This window comes from Lolium rigidum, chromosome 6 (genome assembly GCF_022539505.1).
Source record: "Lolium rigidum isolate FL_2022 chromosome 6, APGP_CSIRO_Lrig_0.1, whole genome shotgun sequence".
NCBI classification, from domain to species: domain Eukaryota; kingdom Viridiplantae; phylum Streptophyta; class Magnoliopsida; order Poales; family Poaceae; genus Lolium; species Lolium rigidum.
The window spans coordinates 176,091,058-176,109,372 of NC_061513.1; the positions used below are offsets into that span (position 1 = coordinate 176,091,058).

General features: G+C 50.0%; 1 protein-coding gene across 1 annotated transcript; it reads left to right on the forward strand.

Annotated features, from left to right (window-relative positions):
• The first annotated feature begins 1,990 nt into the window (after positions 1-1,990).
• LOC124663589 lies at positions 1,991-2,574 on the forward strand. The gene is made up of 2 exons (XM_047201274.1): positions 1,991-2,117; positions 2,213-2,574. Exons 1-2 carry the CDS (start codon positions 1,991-1,993, stop codon positions 2,572-2,574), a joined length of 489 nt encoding a protein of 162 aa, XP_047057230.1.
• Positions 2,575-18,315: the final 15,741 nt, after the last annotated feature.

Consider the following 18,315-nt stretch of genomic DNA (forward strand, 5'->3'; position numbering starts at 1 on the left):
CCGACGTAGACGGAGTCGGTGAAGCGCGGGCAGAGCCGCGTGAAGAGGCTGCAAACGGCGACGAAGAATGGCTAGCCGTCATACACGGAGGCAGCGGACAAATACCAAGTACCGAAGGGAGACCCAAAGATAAGGCGGGATCAGCGGAAGAAGACATAGCCGACGACAGTATTTCTTTTTTTTTTTTTGCACTTCAGATCGAAGTCAATCGAGCAGAGAGATGCTTTCGATCCGGTGCGGAAAGAAGAGGGCCAGCGCAGGATCGGTAGCGAGCAGGCCAAGCGGGCCGGGGATGACGACGGGCGGAGCTTGGCGACGAGCGGAGCCGGGCGGATCCTGGCGAGGGACGGGCGGAGCCTGGCGACGTCCTGGCGACGGACGGAGCGGGCCAGGGATCGAGGCCGGGGAACGGAGTCCTGGCAGCGACCTTTGATCGGGAGATCGATCAATCGGCAGCAGGGAGCAGGGGCCGATCGAGGATTCTGCCAGGGAAGGAGGGCGGACGGGAGCGGCCACTGCCAGGGACGACCAAGGACGGCCGGTGGCGGTCGGGTCGGCAGCGGACGGAGGCCGGGGCGACGGCAACGGGCGGCGGCCGGGGCGGCAGCAGCGGGCGATGGCCGGGTAGAGGGCGGACGGGGATGGCTGGGCGGGAGCTCGCAGTCGGTGAGAAAAAAGAGGCAGCGGCTGCGGCCGGGTCGCGGCGGTAAGATGCCGGGGCGGGCGGCTGCGATGGAGGAGGAGGAGCTAACCTAAAGCTCTGATACCATGTTAGAGCAATATGCTTGTTGTATTACCAGGGGGCCAAAGGCCACAACATGTAGTACATGTACAGATGCACATATGCAGAAAGCCCCCTAACATATGAGGAAACTACAATAGACAGATATATACATCTAACAACTTACACATGCTGGTATGGCTTCAGATATGAGGGAGCCACTTTCGCGCTCGCCAGAGCCTTGGCGCGGAGAAACGGCCAAATCAACTGTTCTTCTTGAGCCATATTTTGCCTGTGGGTTGCTTTAAGAATCGTGGTATGCAGAGAATCTTTTTCGTCATATATAGCCTACCAAACGTTCAGTCTTTGGCCCATACAATGCAAGAAAGGGCTTCGTGAGCGATCAATCACGGCCTATATGTTTTCCAGGAGTGATCGATTGGATGATCTATACAAACACCTTGGTCACCCAAAATTCATGAGGAGAAACTGGAGGCGGAGATGTCGCACATGCATAAGTACCAAGCATCAGCCTCTGCATCTATTCAGTCGTTGCTTCACATGATGCAAGGATGTGATTGGTTGTTCGTAGCATATTTCAACATCAGGCGAGATCTTCTCCTTAGACCATGTTTAACTGGGCCAAGTCCGTGTCTCTGAATGACAGTTAATTTGTTTGGTTCTTAACAAAAAATAATTAATCTATTTGTACACATTGTTTGGTTACCAACTAAGCTGCAATCTGCGAGTGAACTAGGAACTTAGGCCTGATTGAAAATCTACCTAAAAAGGTATACTCCACTTTTTTCTTTAAAAAAGGCACACTCACATTTTTATCACCAGCCAAGGTATGCGGGCACCAGACCTCGCCCTGCCAAGAGCTTTGCACAATAACATCATGCTCGGGATTATTGAGTTTGTCAATCTACAACGAATGGGACAAATCGAAAAATGCTACGACACTGGATCATTCCCGAAGATTAAGTTTCTGAAATGAAAATATTTGGACGAATCACGAAAGGTACCGGCTGAAGAGACGGACAAGAGATGTTATTTTCTAGAGAAGAGATCCCTAGCCTCGCCAACTAAAGTTGTGCGGCCAAGCTTGGAATAACCAGGGGGGCACAACACCTAAAGCACAGTTGTCAGGTACTATTAAAGCTCGGCTTTCAAGCGGCAAAGAAGGCAATCCTTTCGCGCGTAGTATCACGAACGCCAGCTTCGGCAACTCGATCGAAGATCTCTGTCGGTCGATCAGCGGCGCAGACCATGGCGAGCTGGCCGCAGTTATCAGCGAAAGCCGCGGCGGACGGGCACCGATGCGACATCGACTTGGACCTCAAACCCCGTTGGGACGACGGGGCCACGACCTATCTCATTCGCTTCGACCTCTCAGGTAATCTACAAGTTCACTATAAACCCCGCGAGATTGAACAGTTAATTAACTATCAAGATAATCAAGTACGTGCGCGCCTCAACCTGGTGTTGAAGGATTCAAGAAGGACGAGTTCAAGGTGCTCGTGGACGCCGGCGGCAGGCTGACCCTCCGCGGCCAGCGCCCCTCCGGACACGTGCGGGTCAACAAGGCGCTCCAGCTGCCTCCTACGGCGGACTTCGACAAGATCGCCGCCCGGTTCGACGGCAGAATGCTCTGCCTCACCGTGCCTAAACTGCCGGTTGCCGAAATGGCGCTGGCGAGGATGGACGAAGCGAAAGAGCTGACCGCGTGGGAGACGGAGGCGGAGAAAGAGCGATCCGAATGGGACCGGGGGCAGGTGATCGCGGCTGCCGTCGCCGCCTTCGCGCTTGGCGTCGTCGTCACTCACAAGTTACTGTCGGCAAAGCATGTCTAAGCACATCGATCATGTCAGATCATGGAACAGTGGAAGCCTAGTCATCGTGGCGCGTCTATGCGTAAGTGTAAGAGAAGCTAGAGTACCACAATCTATAGCTGCGACGGCGCATGAACATTTTACTGAATATTTGTGTCTGAGATGCAATTGGTTCACAACTTCACATGGATCAGCCGTGTCATTGTAGTACTCATGTGCTCAGTGATGGCCTGTTTTATATCGCCTTTGTTTTTCTCTCTCTCTCTTTTATCGGATTTGTGCGGCTATATGTGGCCGTGCGTATACTCTTATGAACTGTGTCACCATGATACAAGCTTTCAAATAATAAAACGTCCTTTATACAAAAAAAAATCAGTTGAGAAGCTATGGAATTTGAGAGCAGCGACCATAAAGAACTAACTCAACTATACACATCCATGCATGTTGGTTCTTCTCGCATAAAGCCGCATTTGGTGCCTCGATATAGTTTAGTTTTAATTTCTTCTATGTCAGAACTATGTGTTTGAGGAGTTGTATTACAAGATCAGCTAGCTAGGAACTCCACGGTTTGCCACTTCGGCCCCTACGGCTCCGACGGCGGTGAAGAAGTTGGAATCATCTGGTTAGCCATGCGCACACATTCCAAGCTTGCTTCCCTCTTCAATCATGACTACTCAAGCAACAAGAATAAACCTCTCTTCTGCTTAATGGCCACGAAGTCAAAGATACTAGCAGCTTCCTTTATGAAGGATGTGGGTGGGGGTGGATATACGACTGATACATTTTCTCAATTCATCGGTTTCATGAAAGTGTTATTTCTCACGGATCAACTAGAGTAGATCTAATCGAGTAGGACTATGTATGTAAACAAATGTACTAGTACTGTGCGTTGCGAGAGAGAGAACGAGAGGGGCAGAGGGTTACCTTCTCCCTTGGAGGACGAACCTTCGGACATCGACATGGCGGCGACGGCGGTGGCGTGGGTGAGGTCGTGGCGGCGGTGACAGTGCTTCCCGTCGACACTACGCGAAACCCTAATTGGTGGGTATGTCGGTGGGGCGTTTGGCAGCTCGAGGAACCTCGTACCGAGTGCCACCGGCCCCCACCTATCTATATAGCGCAGGCGACAGGAGTCCACCAACCAGATGTGGTTGGTCGCCCCCGATCAGGGCGCATTGACCAACGGGTCGGCCGAGCCGTTGGGCTCGTGCCGTTGGAGATCATCCTAACATTCTCCCCTTTGATCTCAACTTTTCTTTTAACTTTATACTTTCACCTCCCCTAAATGACCGCTCAGTGATAAAGGAGGTGGGGTGCAAAGACAGCCAGGAGGTTTGCCTAGAAGCAACCACCCTTTAAAGAGTGCGTAATAGCTCACTGATCAAGCGCCCTTGCGCTGAAGATGAACGGGGCTAAGCGATCTGCCGAAGATGTGGGATGTCAAAATGCATCGGTAGGGGAGCGTTCCGCCTATTCGTTTCATTTTGGATCAGTCCATAGGGCATGTTTCATCATCACAACTCTATTGCCGATAGAATCAAACAGCCACAATACACTTCTCTATTTTGAAACAAATTCTTTTACTTTTGAGCCTCTTATGATCCAGGATATGTAAGACTTTCCCTTAAACCCATGCCGGCTACGTGTTCCTTGAACATGCTGGGTGGTAAGTGTTGCCTACCAAAACCCACCGGCGAGCAGCGACGGGCAACACGTAGAGCCGGGAGGCTCCCAGGACTGCTGGTGGATCATGGTCCCTCGACCAACGGCCCGCAATGCTCCGGCACACGTCCTGGCGGTTGCGAGGGCGTGCCACCTGACCTATACCTGGTCAGGAAGGTGATGGATTGCTTCGACTAGTTTCCTGCATGGCAAACACGTAAACATTAAATACGAGCCCCGATCGGCTCTTAGGTTGCCCTGTGGATCGGTTCAAAGAGCCGATTGCCCCATGGTTCACGTTAGATTTATAATGACATGGGGATCATGCTTTATCGATATCAAGTTAAACCAATCTACGATAGTCTAGGGTTTTCACCGTATAACCGGAACATCCTACGCGTAATTGAGCCTAGTAGATACGTAAGATAATGAAAAACCAGCCCTAAAGAGGCATAAAAACCAACATGAAGTTGATCCCCGGAACAATCCCTCTAGGACTTAATAAACCACACCTTACACACTACCGGATCGTTCAACCCGTTTGTAAGGCCTAATCATGCGGATATCAAATCAATCCTTGAAGAACAATGAACAACTATAACGGATCAGATCTACTAAATAAATAACAAGCACGATGCTGCCCTTACACCTAAGATAGGTGTAAGGGCAGCAGGATATCGAGGGGTAGCGTAGCTAAGCAAGTATATCATGAAAGCATCGACGTTAGCCCCAAAACATCCACCATAAGGGTGTTGCTCGCCATCAAAAAGGCTTCAGCACGAGCAACACCAATAACGAATAAACTGATACTGCCTAGATCGCAAGATGCGATCTAGGAAGCATGTTGCTTACCCGGGAGTAACCCTCGAAACAAGGGGTGGCGATGCGCCTAGATTGATTTGTTGTGAACGTGATCGTCCTCCTTTCTCAATAACCCTAGATACATATTTATAGTCCGTAGACTTTCTATCTTGGGAATAAACCCAGCTGTATACGACTAAAGTCTATCTCTTAATTCTAAATCTACCATAATATACAGATACACGGGCAATCTAGCCCGAATTCTCGCACAAGGCCGTGCCAGAGACACTTCATATGCATGTTCTCTAAGCCTTTCTTCGATCACGGCCCATCTCCGGACTTGGTTAAAATCTGGTGATAACACATGCCCCCCTGGTTTTGGTAATGATAATTTCAAAACCACTCTGTTTTTTCCTTCGTAGGGTCACGTCGTGGCAGAGCAGAACCGTCGCAGTATCCTTTCATCATGATGTCTTGCCTTCTCAACTTCTCTGCATGATTCGACAGTTTTGGCACCATGTCCTCGGAAACCGCCACAGCATTAAATCTCCACTATATCCCCTTTTATTTAACCGCGTCGAACAACTCGCTTCTTCATCCCCCTGCTCAGTACTAGCCATCGAAAAGCCCTCCTCTACACCATGGACTCCTCCTCCTCTGCTTCATCGGCTCTCTCCTTCCAGTCCTCTTCCTCGAGCGAGCTGATACCGGAGTACAACCAGATGGAGGCGTACAACAGGCGCGCTCCCGAGCATTGGGATGAGAGAGACTGGGATTTCGACTTCGTGCCAGATGGCCCACCCCTGACCGTCATCGGGTCAGATGATGACTTGCCCCTGACCGACGGGGAGGATGACCTCCGGTTCCTCGTCGACGAGGAACTGGAGGCGGAGAGTGAGGACGACCTCTTCTCCTGGGGTGACTTCACCTCCTCCGACGAAGAGGAGGAAGAGGAGGACGACACCTCCTCCGACGAGCCGCCGGCGAAGCGCTTCCGCGCCGGGTCGGATGACGATGACGACGACGACGACGAGGAGGAAGAAGCCCCTGCCGAGGGCTACGGCAGCAGCGATGAGGAGTTCGCCAGCAGCAGCACCGACGGCGGCTACGACGGCGACGACGAGGGCAGCGACGGCCCTTAGATTAGGGACTACTAGCATAGGACTAGCTGTAGCAATCTGCTCTTCTTTTGTTCTTCCTTTCCTGAGCAATCGGCTCTTCTCTGTAAGAAATCCCCTTTTAATCAATGAAGAAGGATTCCATGCTTAATTCTTCCGATTATCAAAAATAAATCAATGCTCAAAGAGCTGATGGCAACGCATCGGTCTGTACCACAAACGCCAGCAAGGCCAGCCCCAAAATTCAAACGGTGACCTGTTGCTTGCTTGTGACAGTTGTTCCTCTATAGTCGATGGCTACGCATCGGCTTTTTAGTTCTAAAGTCGATGTTAGTGCATCGGCTGTGCTTTGCATATAATTTTTTTTACTGGCCGATTTCATGCATCGGCCCCCATATTTCACTGTCCATCATCCCACATACTCGGGAAATATTTCTTGAGATGCTGACCATTGACAGCCACTGGGAACTTCGCACCACTCAGCTCCTCGAGCATGTATGCATTGCCCTTTAAAACTTGGTCGACCATGTACGGCCCGTGCCAATTTGGAGACCATTTACCATACACCTTGTCCTTAGTCCCCAATGGCAACACAGCTTCCCATACTAGATCACCAACGTGGAACTCCTTTGGCTTCACCTTCTTATTATATGCACGAGCTACCTTGGCTTTGTTCTCTTTAATATTCTCAAGCGACCAAAGTCTAAGTTCCGTCAGATCCTCGACGCTATCACTCATCAGAGCTGCGTATTCTTACGTTGTTAAGTCATTCTGAAACGTGACACGTCTCGACCCAGCCGTGATCTCCCAGGGCAACACGGCTTCTTGTCCATAGACCAGATGGTATGGCGAGGTTTTTATTGCTCCATGACATGACATGCGATAAGCCCACAAAGCCTCTGACAAAACCTCGTGCCAACGTCTAGGGTGCTCGTCGACTTTCCTCTTAATCAGCTTGATAAGGCTCTGGTTGGACGCTTCAGCTTGCCCATTTGCTTGAGCATAATATGGGGACGATCGGATCAACTTAATCCCCATGTCCTCACAGAACTCTCTGAACTCGCGAGAAACAAAAACCGAACCTCCATCGGTCGTGATAGTCTGGGGAATCCCAAATCTGTGAATGACATGCTCCTTCACAAAATTCATAACATCGGCCGATGCTACTGACTTCATAGGAACGGCCTCCACCCATTTAGTAAAATAATCTGTGATGGCCAAAATCCACACATGGCCTTTGCTCGATGGAGGATTGATTTTGCCGATCATATCCATACCCCAACCTCGAAACGGCCAAGGCTTGATGATGGAGTTCATTGCTGATGCAGGTGCCATCTGAATTTTCCCAAACCTCTGACATGCTTGACACCCTTTATAGTAATTAAAACAATCCTCTAGCATGGTGGGCCAATAAAACCCCGATCGCCTGATCAACCATTTCAACTTATGAGCCGACTGATGAGTTCCACAGGCGCCTTCGTGTACCTCGTGTAAGAGCCGATTAGACTCGGCTGGCCCCAAACATCTGAGAAGTAGCCCTTCCAAAGTCCTGTAGAACATGTCATCTCCAATAAGGACATACTTCATGGCCTTGTACCTTATCCGTTTAGGTGCCCCCCGAGCCGAATCTTTCAAGTAATTGAAGATATCGGCTCTCCAATCATCCGGTTCCATGAACTGTACCTGGACATCGGCTCCATCTGCTACGTCCTTGTAGCCTGATGCCATCTGTGCGAGATCGTTCGCCTCGATATTCTGCGACCTCGGGACCCAGTTGAAGTTTATGTACCTAAATTGTGCCATCAGCTCGCAGCAGTGCATCCATAACGGGAAGAGCGACTCGCTCTCACACTTGTATTCTTCCGTGAGCTGGGAAATCACCAACTTTGAGTCTCCGAAAAGTTCCACTGCTTCTACCCCGGCTTCGATAAGCAACTCCATCCCCTTGCGTATTGCTTCATACTCAGCGGCATTGTTGGTGCAAGGGGTAGATAGCCTGATGGAGAAGGAATAGGTTGCCCCCCGGGGCGACACGAGTAGGATGCCGATGCCGCAACCCTCATCACAAGCCGATCCGTCGAAGAACATGGCCCATGCACGTACAGACAGTGCTGCTATATCCGTGTTGATTCGTTCAACAATAAGATCAGCCAACGCTTGTCCCTTGACTGCTTTCGCAGGTTGATACCGGAGATCAAACTCTGATAATGCAAACATCCATTTACCGAGTCGGCCTTTCAAGACAGGAGCCGACAGCATGTGTTTGATGACGTCTAGGCATATGATGACGATTTCTGCCGTCAGAAAGACGTGGCGAAGCTTGGTGCAGGTAAAAAATAGGCAGAGGCACAACTTCTCTATCTCAGGGTACCTAGTTTCTGCATCCAACATCCTTCTGCTGAGGTAGAAAGCGACTCTTTCCAGACCATCATAGACTTGTACCACCACTGAGGCGATGGAAGTGTCAGCTACTGACAGGTAAATATAAAATGGCCTGTCTTGCTGGGGTGGCACCAACACGGGTGGCTTCGTTAGATATTCTTTAATCTCGTCAAACGCTCGTTGTTGCTCTGCCCCCCAGTGAAACTCCTCATCAGGTTTGATTTTTACTAATCCCATGAACGGCTCAATTCGCCCTGACAGATTAGAGATGAACCTTCTGACGAAGTTGACTTTGCCGATGAGACTTTGGAGTTCCTTCTTTGTATTAGGTGGCTTCATTGTTCGTACTGCCTCTTGACTTTTCAGGCCGATCTCAATTCCTCGTTCATGAACCAAGAATCCCAGGAATTGACCGGCCGTCACACCAAAAGCACACTTCTTTGGATTCATTCTAAGTCCGAACTTTCTAGTTCGGTCCAGGATGTGTCGCAAATCCTCCAAGTGTCCTTCTACTGAGACAGACTTGACCACGACGTCATCAATGTAAATCTCCACCAACTTGCCGATCAGATCATGAAAGATGTAATTCATGGCTCGTTGGTACGTTGCGCCGGCATTTTTCAGTCCAAATGTCATGACTACATACTCAAACAAGCCCACCGAACCCGGTACTCTGAATGCAGTCTTGTGTATATCTTCTGGAGCCATGAAAATTTGGTTGTAACCGGCATTGCCATCCATGAAGCTTAAAACCTTATGACCAGCAGACTGCATTGATCAACGTCTCGGCCATCGGCATGGGGTACTCATCCTTCGGAGTGGCTCTGTTGAGATCCCGAAAATCTATGGCGACGCGCCATCGGCCGTCCTTTTTCTCTACAGGTACGATACTAGATATCCACTCAGCATACCTGCATGGCCTGATGAACCCGACGCTCAACATCTTCTCAATCTCTTTCTTGACTTCTTCTAGAATTTTGGCCTTCATCTGTCGCGCTCCCTGCTGGAACGGCCGAAATCCTTTCTTAAGAGGGAGCCGATGCTCAATGATGCTCATGTCTAGCCCGGGCATCTCTGTATAATCCCAGGCAAAACAATCTGGGTATTCTTTCAACAAAGCTATCATCAGGCCCCTCAGATGCGGATCCAACTTTTTGCTGATGAATGTTGGTCGTGGCTTATCCCCAGGACCAATGTCAATCTCTTCTAGCTCATCAGCCGATGTAAACCCATACCCTAGCTTTCCGTCGCCTGCTAGATCGATGCTGAACACAGGCAGAACGTATGGCGAGGATAATTTTGGCCGATTGCTGGAATTGGCCTCCATGTTGATCGTATTGCTCAATGAAGGTTTACAACTTGTTTGTGCTCCCTTACCGGAGGGGGTCTCCGTACTACGACTACGTGACATGCTTGAGGTGAGATTCTCGCTTTTTATTTTTTGGGGCCGATCGCAGGGATCGGCCTTGCCACGCATGTCGATGGATGTTGTTCTTGCTACTCTATCAGGCCGGTGGATAAGACCAGCCTCACCCCGTTTTTTGTCACTTCGATGCGATCACAGCCGTCCAAACTGACTCCAGAGAGCGGCTCTTGGTCTTCCGAGTCCCAAATATTCATGCCGGCTATTGAGACCTCGATCGAGTCGTCTGCATGCACGACTTCCACTTCATCTCCATCCCATTGTATCAGGCATTGGTGCATTGTAGATGGAATGCAGCAGTTGGCGTGAATCCAATCCCTCCCTAGCAGGACATCGTAGGTGCTCTTGCTGTCGACGATGAAGAATGATGTAGGGATGGTCTTTCGGCCTACGGTTAGATCCACGTTCAGAACGCCTTGCGTCCCTGATGCTTGGCCGTTGAAGTCGTTTAGTGTGACGTTGGTCTTGATCAAGTCTGCGCTAGAGCGTCCCAAACGCCGTAGCATGGAATATGGCATTATATTGACTGCCGCTCCCGTGTCAACCAACATCTTGCCGACAGGCTACCCATTGATATAATCTTTTAGGTACAGGGCCTTCATATGTTTGTAGCCCTTCTCCCGTGGCTTTTCAAAGATGACTGGCCGTGGACCGCAGTCGAACTGTGCTATCGGCACTTCTTCGGTTCCTGGAGCACGAAACTCCGACGGAAGTATGAACACCATGTTCGTGCCAGCCGATGTACCCACATCGGCTTTTGCTTGCTTGGGGTGCCATTCTTTCTTCTGTGGACGACTCTCCTCGTCCAAAGTTTGCTGAATTTTCACGGCTAGATCGGGCCGCGCTTTCCTCAACGTGTGCAGGTATTGCGCCTCGGCTTGCTCCAAGCTACGTAGCCGCTGAACCCTACGCTTCTGGGAGTGGCTGAGTCCATCAGGATACCACCTTGGCCGGTGGTATCTGTCCTCTTCTTCATCTTCTGACTCCTCAAAGTCTTCATCTTGAGATGACTCAGCTTGTTTGTTCTGTGGTGGGAGGGGCCCTAGACGCTTGAAAACTGAAACTTCTCTTGCGTCCTTCTTCTGCCGTCTACACTCCGGGTAGTTGTCGATTGTGGGCAATCGGCTCATTCCTGAGTCCCAGAAGTTCTTAAAGAAAGGACAGTCCCAGTGTCTATCCATGTCCTCCTGCTCCCTTGACCTCCCCTTAGCGCGGCGTTCATATCCTTCGTCGTCTCTATCATACCGACGATATCTTCCATTGGCTACGTCAGACCGATGATATCTTTCGTCATCTCTATCATTTTGTCGGCGTCGGTCATACTGATGCTCATATTTGTTAAGGATATGCGTGGAGAGTGGTCGTTGATATCGCACGCTTCTCACTTGTTCTTCTGTGAGGTACGCTTGTCATCATATCGGGGCCGGTCGCGTGGGCCGGCCTCGTCCTTTGCTTTGCCGCGGGAGTGACTGCTTTCTTCTTTATCCTTGCCATGGTGGCGTACAGGCCCTGCCATGTTAACGTCGAATGAGAAATCTAGCCGACGCCTCGCGGAGTGATTGGGTTCCACCATGTTGACGCCAGGGAACGGATGTGTGTCCACTTTCATGGCAAACTGCCCAAAGATCAATCGGCCTTGTTCTATCGCCGCTTGGATCTGCCGACGAAACTCTTTGCAGTCATTGGTGGTATGGGTGATTGAGTGATGCCACTTGCAGTATGGTCTCCCGTTCATTTCTTGCGCCGTAGGGATTTATGGCCTTCGGGTAACTTCAGCTGTTTTTCCTTAAGCAATAGATCAAATATCTGCTCAGCTTTGCTCACATCGAAGTCAAACCCTTTTGCAGGCCCTTGTGGTTTCACCCATTTGCAGGACACGGGAGTTACCCCCGAGCCCATTCAGCTACGGCCACCTCCAGGTCTTCTGCAGAATCTTCAGCTTCTTCTGTCTCGACCAGGCCTACCGGACGCTTGAACTTGTCCTGGTACAATTCAGGGTGCCGCTGCTCATACGATGTGAGTTTCTGGACCATGTGCGACAGTGAACTGTACTCTACGTGGAAAGTCAGATCCTTGATCGGCGTTGCGAGGCCCAATGCTGCCAGATCGACTGCTTCTTTTTCAGTTAAACGAACCGAATAGCATCGGTTCCTGACAGTCCTGAAACGTTGAATATATTCTGACACCGTTTCTCCCCGCTTCTGCCGCACCTGCGTTAGATCGGCAATGCCAGCTTCGGTAGCTTCTGAGTGATATTGCACATGAAACTGCTCTTCCAGCTGCTTCCACGTCCGGACTGAGTTTGGTGGCAACGAGGTGTACCACCCAAAGGCTGATCCCATGAGAGATTGTGCAAAAAACCTTACACGTAATGGATCTGATGCTGAAATCATGCCCAGCTGTGCCAAATATCGGCTCACGTGCTCTATTGAGCTGGACCCTTCTGCTCCATTGAATTTTGAGAATTCAGGGAGCCGATACTTTGGTGGCAGTGGGATCAAATCATAATCGTCGGGGTACGGCTTGGAATAGCCGATTGTTTCCTCTTCGGCAGGATGCCGAACTGATCTCTCAAGATTGTACTGATTTGTTCCATGGTATGAGCTGCAGGGACCGAGCTCTCATGACTCGTTCCGGTGGCATATTTTGCTAGCCATGCTTGTTTCTCGGCGTCTGCTCCAGGAATCCCTGCTGGTGCAATCTGGTTCGTGCGCGCCAAGGTATTGCAGTCCGGCACGTATGTGCACACGTATCCATGTGGGATCTCTTTGGGCGGCTCATACAGGAATTGGCAATCACCAGGATCGCCTCCAACATTGTAGACGACGTACGCCGGTGAACCCTGTAGTTCTGGAGCTGCAAGCGCGAATGGCAGCGGCGGTCTGGTCTGGAACGGTAGTTCTCCCTGGTGTGTCCCTAGGGTAGGTCCTGACGGAGAGTACTGATGCTTCATGATTTCCTGCACCACACGAACCGCAACACGCTCGAAAGCGTTCACCAAGCTCCCAGAATGACGGTGTAGAGAATGAGCCACCATGTAATTAAGTTCCTGGCGCATAGCTCTGGTGCGTTCCACTGAAGGGGTAGACAGGTCCACTTCATCAAGAACGCCTTCGGGGGAAAACCCTTTCCACCTGATGCCATGTGAACGGGTCTTCATGAAGGAGCCGATGAGATCGGCTTCCAAGATGGCTTTCATCTCATCATACTTCTTCTTGTGCTCCTCGGGCAGATCCGCATACGTGACTGGTTCGCCCACCACCTCATCGGTGGCTTTTGACATGGTTGCTGCAGATGTAGACGTAGTTGTTGTTGTAGAGTGTCCCACCGGGCGTGCCAGAATGTGTTGCCTACCAAAACCCACCGGCGAGCAGCGACGGGCAACACGTAGAGCCGGGTGACATAGGCATCCCAAATGGGCCTGCCTAATATAGTACCCGGGGTTTATTGAGGGCCCACTACCCGAAGAATAAGAAGACTCGAGAGCCCAAGGTGTATTTAAGGAAAAGATAGAGTTGTAATAGGAAGTGTTATTTGTAATCTGGCGGGATGAGTTAGAAACCGTCCCGGACTCTGTAATCCTTGTATAGCACGAATCCCTCGGCTCCACCTATATAAAGGGGGGTCGAGGGACGAGAAGATCATCGGATCATTGTTTGCGAACCCTAGTTTTCATATTCGTCGAGTACTTTTCGGCTTGAAACCTTCGAGATCTACTTGCCCTCTACTTCTAACTAAACCCTAGCCTATAATCCATAGGCATTGACAAGTTAATCCCTTGTCAATTGGCGCCGTCTGTGGGAATTAGAGGCGTAAGGATCTGATCTCGATGGCACGTTCAAAATCTTCGACATCGTCAACCGGAAGCAACACTATGGATCGAGGTAAACAGATCGCTACTGGTCCTGTTGATTTTGTTCCTCACCCACCCTCCCGTTTGGATGCATATGCGTATCTGGCGGAACCCTTGGAGATGACGTTCGGAAGGTTCCACTTTCGTGTCGAGAAGGAAGGATCGTATCGTGTCGAAATTCCGATTTCGTCGGGATCGTCGGCGGTCGATTCTGAATTTTCAAGCTATGCATCATCAAGCCGAGTCAGAAGAAGAAACTTCGGCAACACGCTACGTCAGCACCAGAGCAAGAGAGAAACTCGCCAAGATCTTCAGCAACACATCGGTTGGGTCATCTGCGGACTCATATATAAGCGATGGCTCAAGCGATGTCGACAGTTACGACTTCGTCGACAAATCTCTCACAGTGGGCAAGGTCTTCATCAATCTCAACAATGATGTCACCGAACCCAACATAGATCCGAGTACAAAATATCATCGGATTTATGCTATCGAAGATCAAGAGGGAACATCGGAGGCTTTCGACCAATTGGGAAATCCTTTTGTCGATCCCTCGGATCTAAGGAGAGGTATGGGCACTAAATACGACGGGCCCACACCACGCGTCGAGTTCAACTTCCACGAGCAGCCTTGGGATAGAGCGGCAAAAGCCATAGATGGTTCAGAACCAATGACGACGACAGCTACAGCTCAAGAACTACAAGCTTATCAATATATGCTCGCACGAACTGCCCGAGAAATAGAAAAACAGACGGCTGAGCTAAACAGGAGAAAGGAGGCAGCTTCTGCATCCAGCAGGAGAAGGGCAGATCTAAGTGGACAATCTAGAGTTTCGGGTGATAGCCACAGAGAGGCTCGGAACGAGAGGAAGATCAAGGTTACAACACATACCCGAAGCAGAAAGAGAGCACTTGATTCAAAACCTCGACATGTCTTTTATGACGATAGATACAAGAGGAAATATTATCCCTAAGACACCAGAAGCTGGGTATATGGCGACACAAGCTTACATCCTTGCATCCAGACCACCCCCAGGAGATCCAAGGGAAACATTATACAACATGGCGTTAGCGGGGGTTGGAGCTATGGGGACAGCGTTCGTAGCAACGCCTCCCGAAGGAGCAGCAAGGCAAAATAGTCCACGACCTGCAGTAGTAACGGCGGCAGCGCCGGAGGACCAAGTGGAGCAAGAGACACAGGAGTGCAAGCAAGGGTCGACAGAGCAAGGCAAAGCGAAGAGATCATCGGCAGTCCCCGGAGCTTAATGACGAGGATATGTGCGGTCTACCGTGCTTCACGAGAAGAGTCCGAAAAACTCGAGTCCCCTCGGGATTCAAGTTACCCGATCACTTCAAAAAGTTCGACGGCTTGCAAGACCCGGAGGATCGGTTGATTGATTACCTCGAGACGGTGAAGCTAACTCGGAGGAACTAGAGCAACAGCGATGCAAAGTATTCAGGTGCACTTAAGTGGAGCCGCACGATCTTGGATCAAAAAACTTCCGCCGGGATCCATCGACAGTCGGGAAAGTTTCGAGGACGTTTTCGTCAAGAACTTCAGATCCACATGCAAGAAGCCTGCATCGTTGGAAGAGCTACGGGCGTGTCGACAAAAGCCAGATGAGTCAATGAGAAAGTACATCCAAAGGTGGAACATCATAAAAAACTCGGCAGAAAATATATCTGACGAGAGAGCAATAGATGCGTTTGTCGCGAGAATCGGGCGCGGAGATTTTGTCGAGGACTTGGGAAGGACCAATCCAAAAACAAGTATCCGCGTTGATGGAGATAGCAAATAAATGGGCAGACGGAGAAGACGCTGTCCACAATAAACGACACAGGTCGCCGGAGGAGGACCGTGGACGAAATTATCGACGAGGCGACGATTTCCTCGGCGAGTATCCGAATTACGACGCCCCGAGGGCAAATTTCGGCGGGATTTCGGTCAAATACAGGAGCAAGCAAAAGAGATGATTATCAGAGAAGCAATGAGCAGCGAGGCGATAATAGGGACGACTCCCGTAACAGGCAAAATAGTGGGCCGAGGTTCCCACGACCTTTTATGTCCCCCGAAGAAATGCTGAACGGACCGTGCCAGATGCACTTCTTCCTCGACAGCAATGGGAAAAGACAGTCAGAACACCTACAGAAGGATTGTCGAAATTTCCAAGCAATGTTCAGATGTGCAGAAAACGCTCACGCACGAGCAGCACAGAGAAACCCTCGGGAGCCTAGGAGCGAAATTCATCTACCGCCACCTCCCGCGATTACAGAAGGCAATCAACACCAGCTCAGAATAGCGGCAGCACCAAGCACCACCACCCTATGTTGATCCTAACTCCAACGGAGCGAGTGTCGATGATTCAGAAGGGAAGGCCATCCAATAGAGCTCAAAAAGTAATCTCGCGACAGGTGTTCATGGCAGAGAAAATGCCTCCACCAATGAGTTGAGTACCTCAATTGGTCGGGACAAGACATCGGCTTCACCATAGCGGACCACCCGCAGCAAGTTCCTCGACCGGGGCAGTCGGCACTCATTACGCCGGCCGGTTATCGCAGGATTTGACGTTTCTCGAGTATTCATAGATGGTGGCAGCAGCTTAAACCTCATGTATGCAGATACATTAAGAAAGATGAACATATCCTTAGCAAACCTGAAGCCAACAGACACAAGGTTCCACGGCATTACACCAGAGAAACCAAGTTACCCATTGGGGAAGATCAACCTCGACGTTCAGTTTGGAACCCGAGAAAATTATAGAATCGAAAAGCTGGAGTTTGAAGTCGTGGATTTCCCATCGCAGTACCACGCTTTGTTGGGACGACCAGCATACGCTAGATTTATGGCAGTACCACACTATACATACCTGTTATGGAGATTGCACTGGACCCAAGGGACCAATCACGGTCAAAGGAGTTTTGCTTTAGCCGATAAGTGCGACAAGGATTTCCATCGATTGTCGAAACCTTCGGGATGCAAGCGGAATACTTGGCGTCGAAGAGCATGATCGACTACGACGTACTGCCGGACGTCGGAAGGCCAAACAAGGAATCAACTTTCAACACGAGAGAAAAATTCTAAGGAGGTGCAGATTCACCCGACAGATCCAAAAAGACGACATCCATTGCAAACAACATGGATATCGCATAGGAAAGCGCGCTCGTCGAGTTCCTCCGTGAGAAGCTGGAAAATCTTCGCATGGTGTCCAGTGACATGCCGGGAGTACCCAGGGAACTTGCCGAGCACCACCTAAATTTGGATCCAACAGCAAAACCAATCAGACAACCTTTGCGGCGTTTTTCGGAACCAAACCGCAAATCCATGCTATCAGAAATAAATCGACTAGAGGAAGCTGGTTTTATCAGAGAGATATCTACAGAGGCCACATGGGTAGCTAACCCAGTGATGGTGCCGAAGAAAAACACGACAGATCCTTCGCATGTGCGTCGACTTTACGTGTCTCAACAAACATTGCCCTAAGGATCACTTTCCCCTCCCAAGGATCGATCAAATTATCGACTCCACGGCAGGTTGTGAACGTCTTTCCTTTACGGATGCATACTCTGGTTATAACCGGATCAGATTAAAAGAAGATGATGAAGCCAAAACAGCGTTTATTACACCTTACGGCGTGTTTTGCTACAAGACAATGCCCTTCGGTTTAAAAATGCGGGAGCAACATATCAGAGGATGATGCAGAAGTGTTTAGCAACACAGATCGGGAAAAACGTGCAAATTTACATTGATGATGTCGTCATAACATCAAAAAAGGGGGCAACGCTGATCGAGGATCTCAAAGAAACTTTTGACAACCTCGACAAATTCTGCCTCAAGCTGAACCCGACGAAGTGTTCTTTTGGCGTCCCAGACAGGAGAACTTACGGGGTTTCTAGTTTCAGCAAGAGGGATTGAAGCAAATCCCGACAAAATACAAGCAATAGTAACAATGAGGAAGCCAACGAAGTTGAAAGAAATACAACAGCCTAACCGGGCGAGTCGCAGCTCGCGAGCGGATTCGTCGCCGGGTTAGGAGAAAAGCGTTACCATTTTATGCGCTGATAAAACAAGGGGATAAATTCCAGTGGAACGAAGAAGCCGATAGAGCTTTCGAGGATCTGAAGCGAAAAATCTCGACACCACCAATCCTGGTAGCTCCAAAGGAAAAGGAACCTCTCCTGCTATATATTGCAGCTACACCCCAAGTAGTTAGCACGGTGTTAGTTGTCGAAAGAGAAGAAGAAGGGAAAATCCATGGAGTGCAGCGACCAGTATACTTCGTGAGCGAAGTCTTGTCGCCCTCGAAACAGAGGTACCCTCAGTACCAAAAGCTAGCATATGGAGTGTTCACGACAACACGAAAATTGCGCCACTATTTTTCGGCACACCCGATCATAGTGGTCAATGAAGCTCCTTTGTCAAATATACTTGAATAACCCGAAGCTACGGGTCGTGTCTCCCTTTGGGGAATAGAACTTTCCCCTCGGGACATCACGTATGAAAAAGAAAAGCAATAAAGTCGCAAA

Bases quoted from the DNA above. Each gene is read 5' to 3' on its own strand.
- LOC124663589 (XM_047201274.1), top strand. From the start codon at position 1,991: ATGGCGAGCTGGCCGCAGTTATCAGCGAAAGCCGCGGCGGACGGGCAC. The intron at 2,118-2,212 runs GTAATCTACAAG...CTGGTGTTGAAG, and splicing joins CATTCGCTTCGACCTCTCAG to GATTCAAGAAGGACGAGTTC.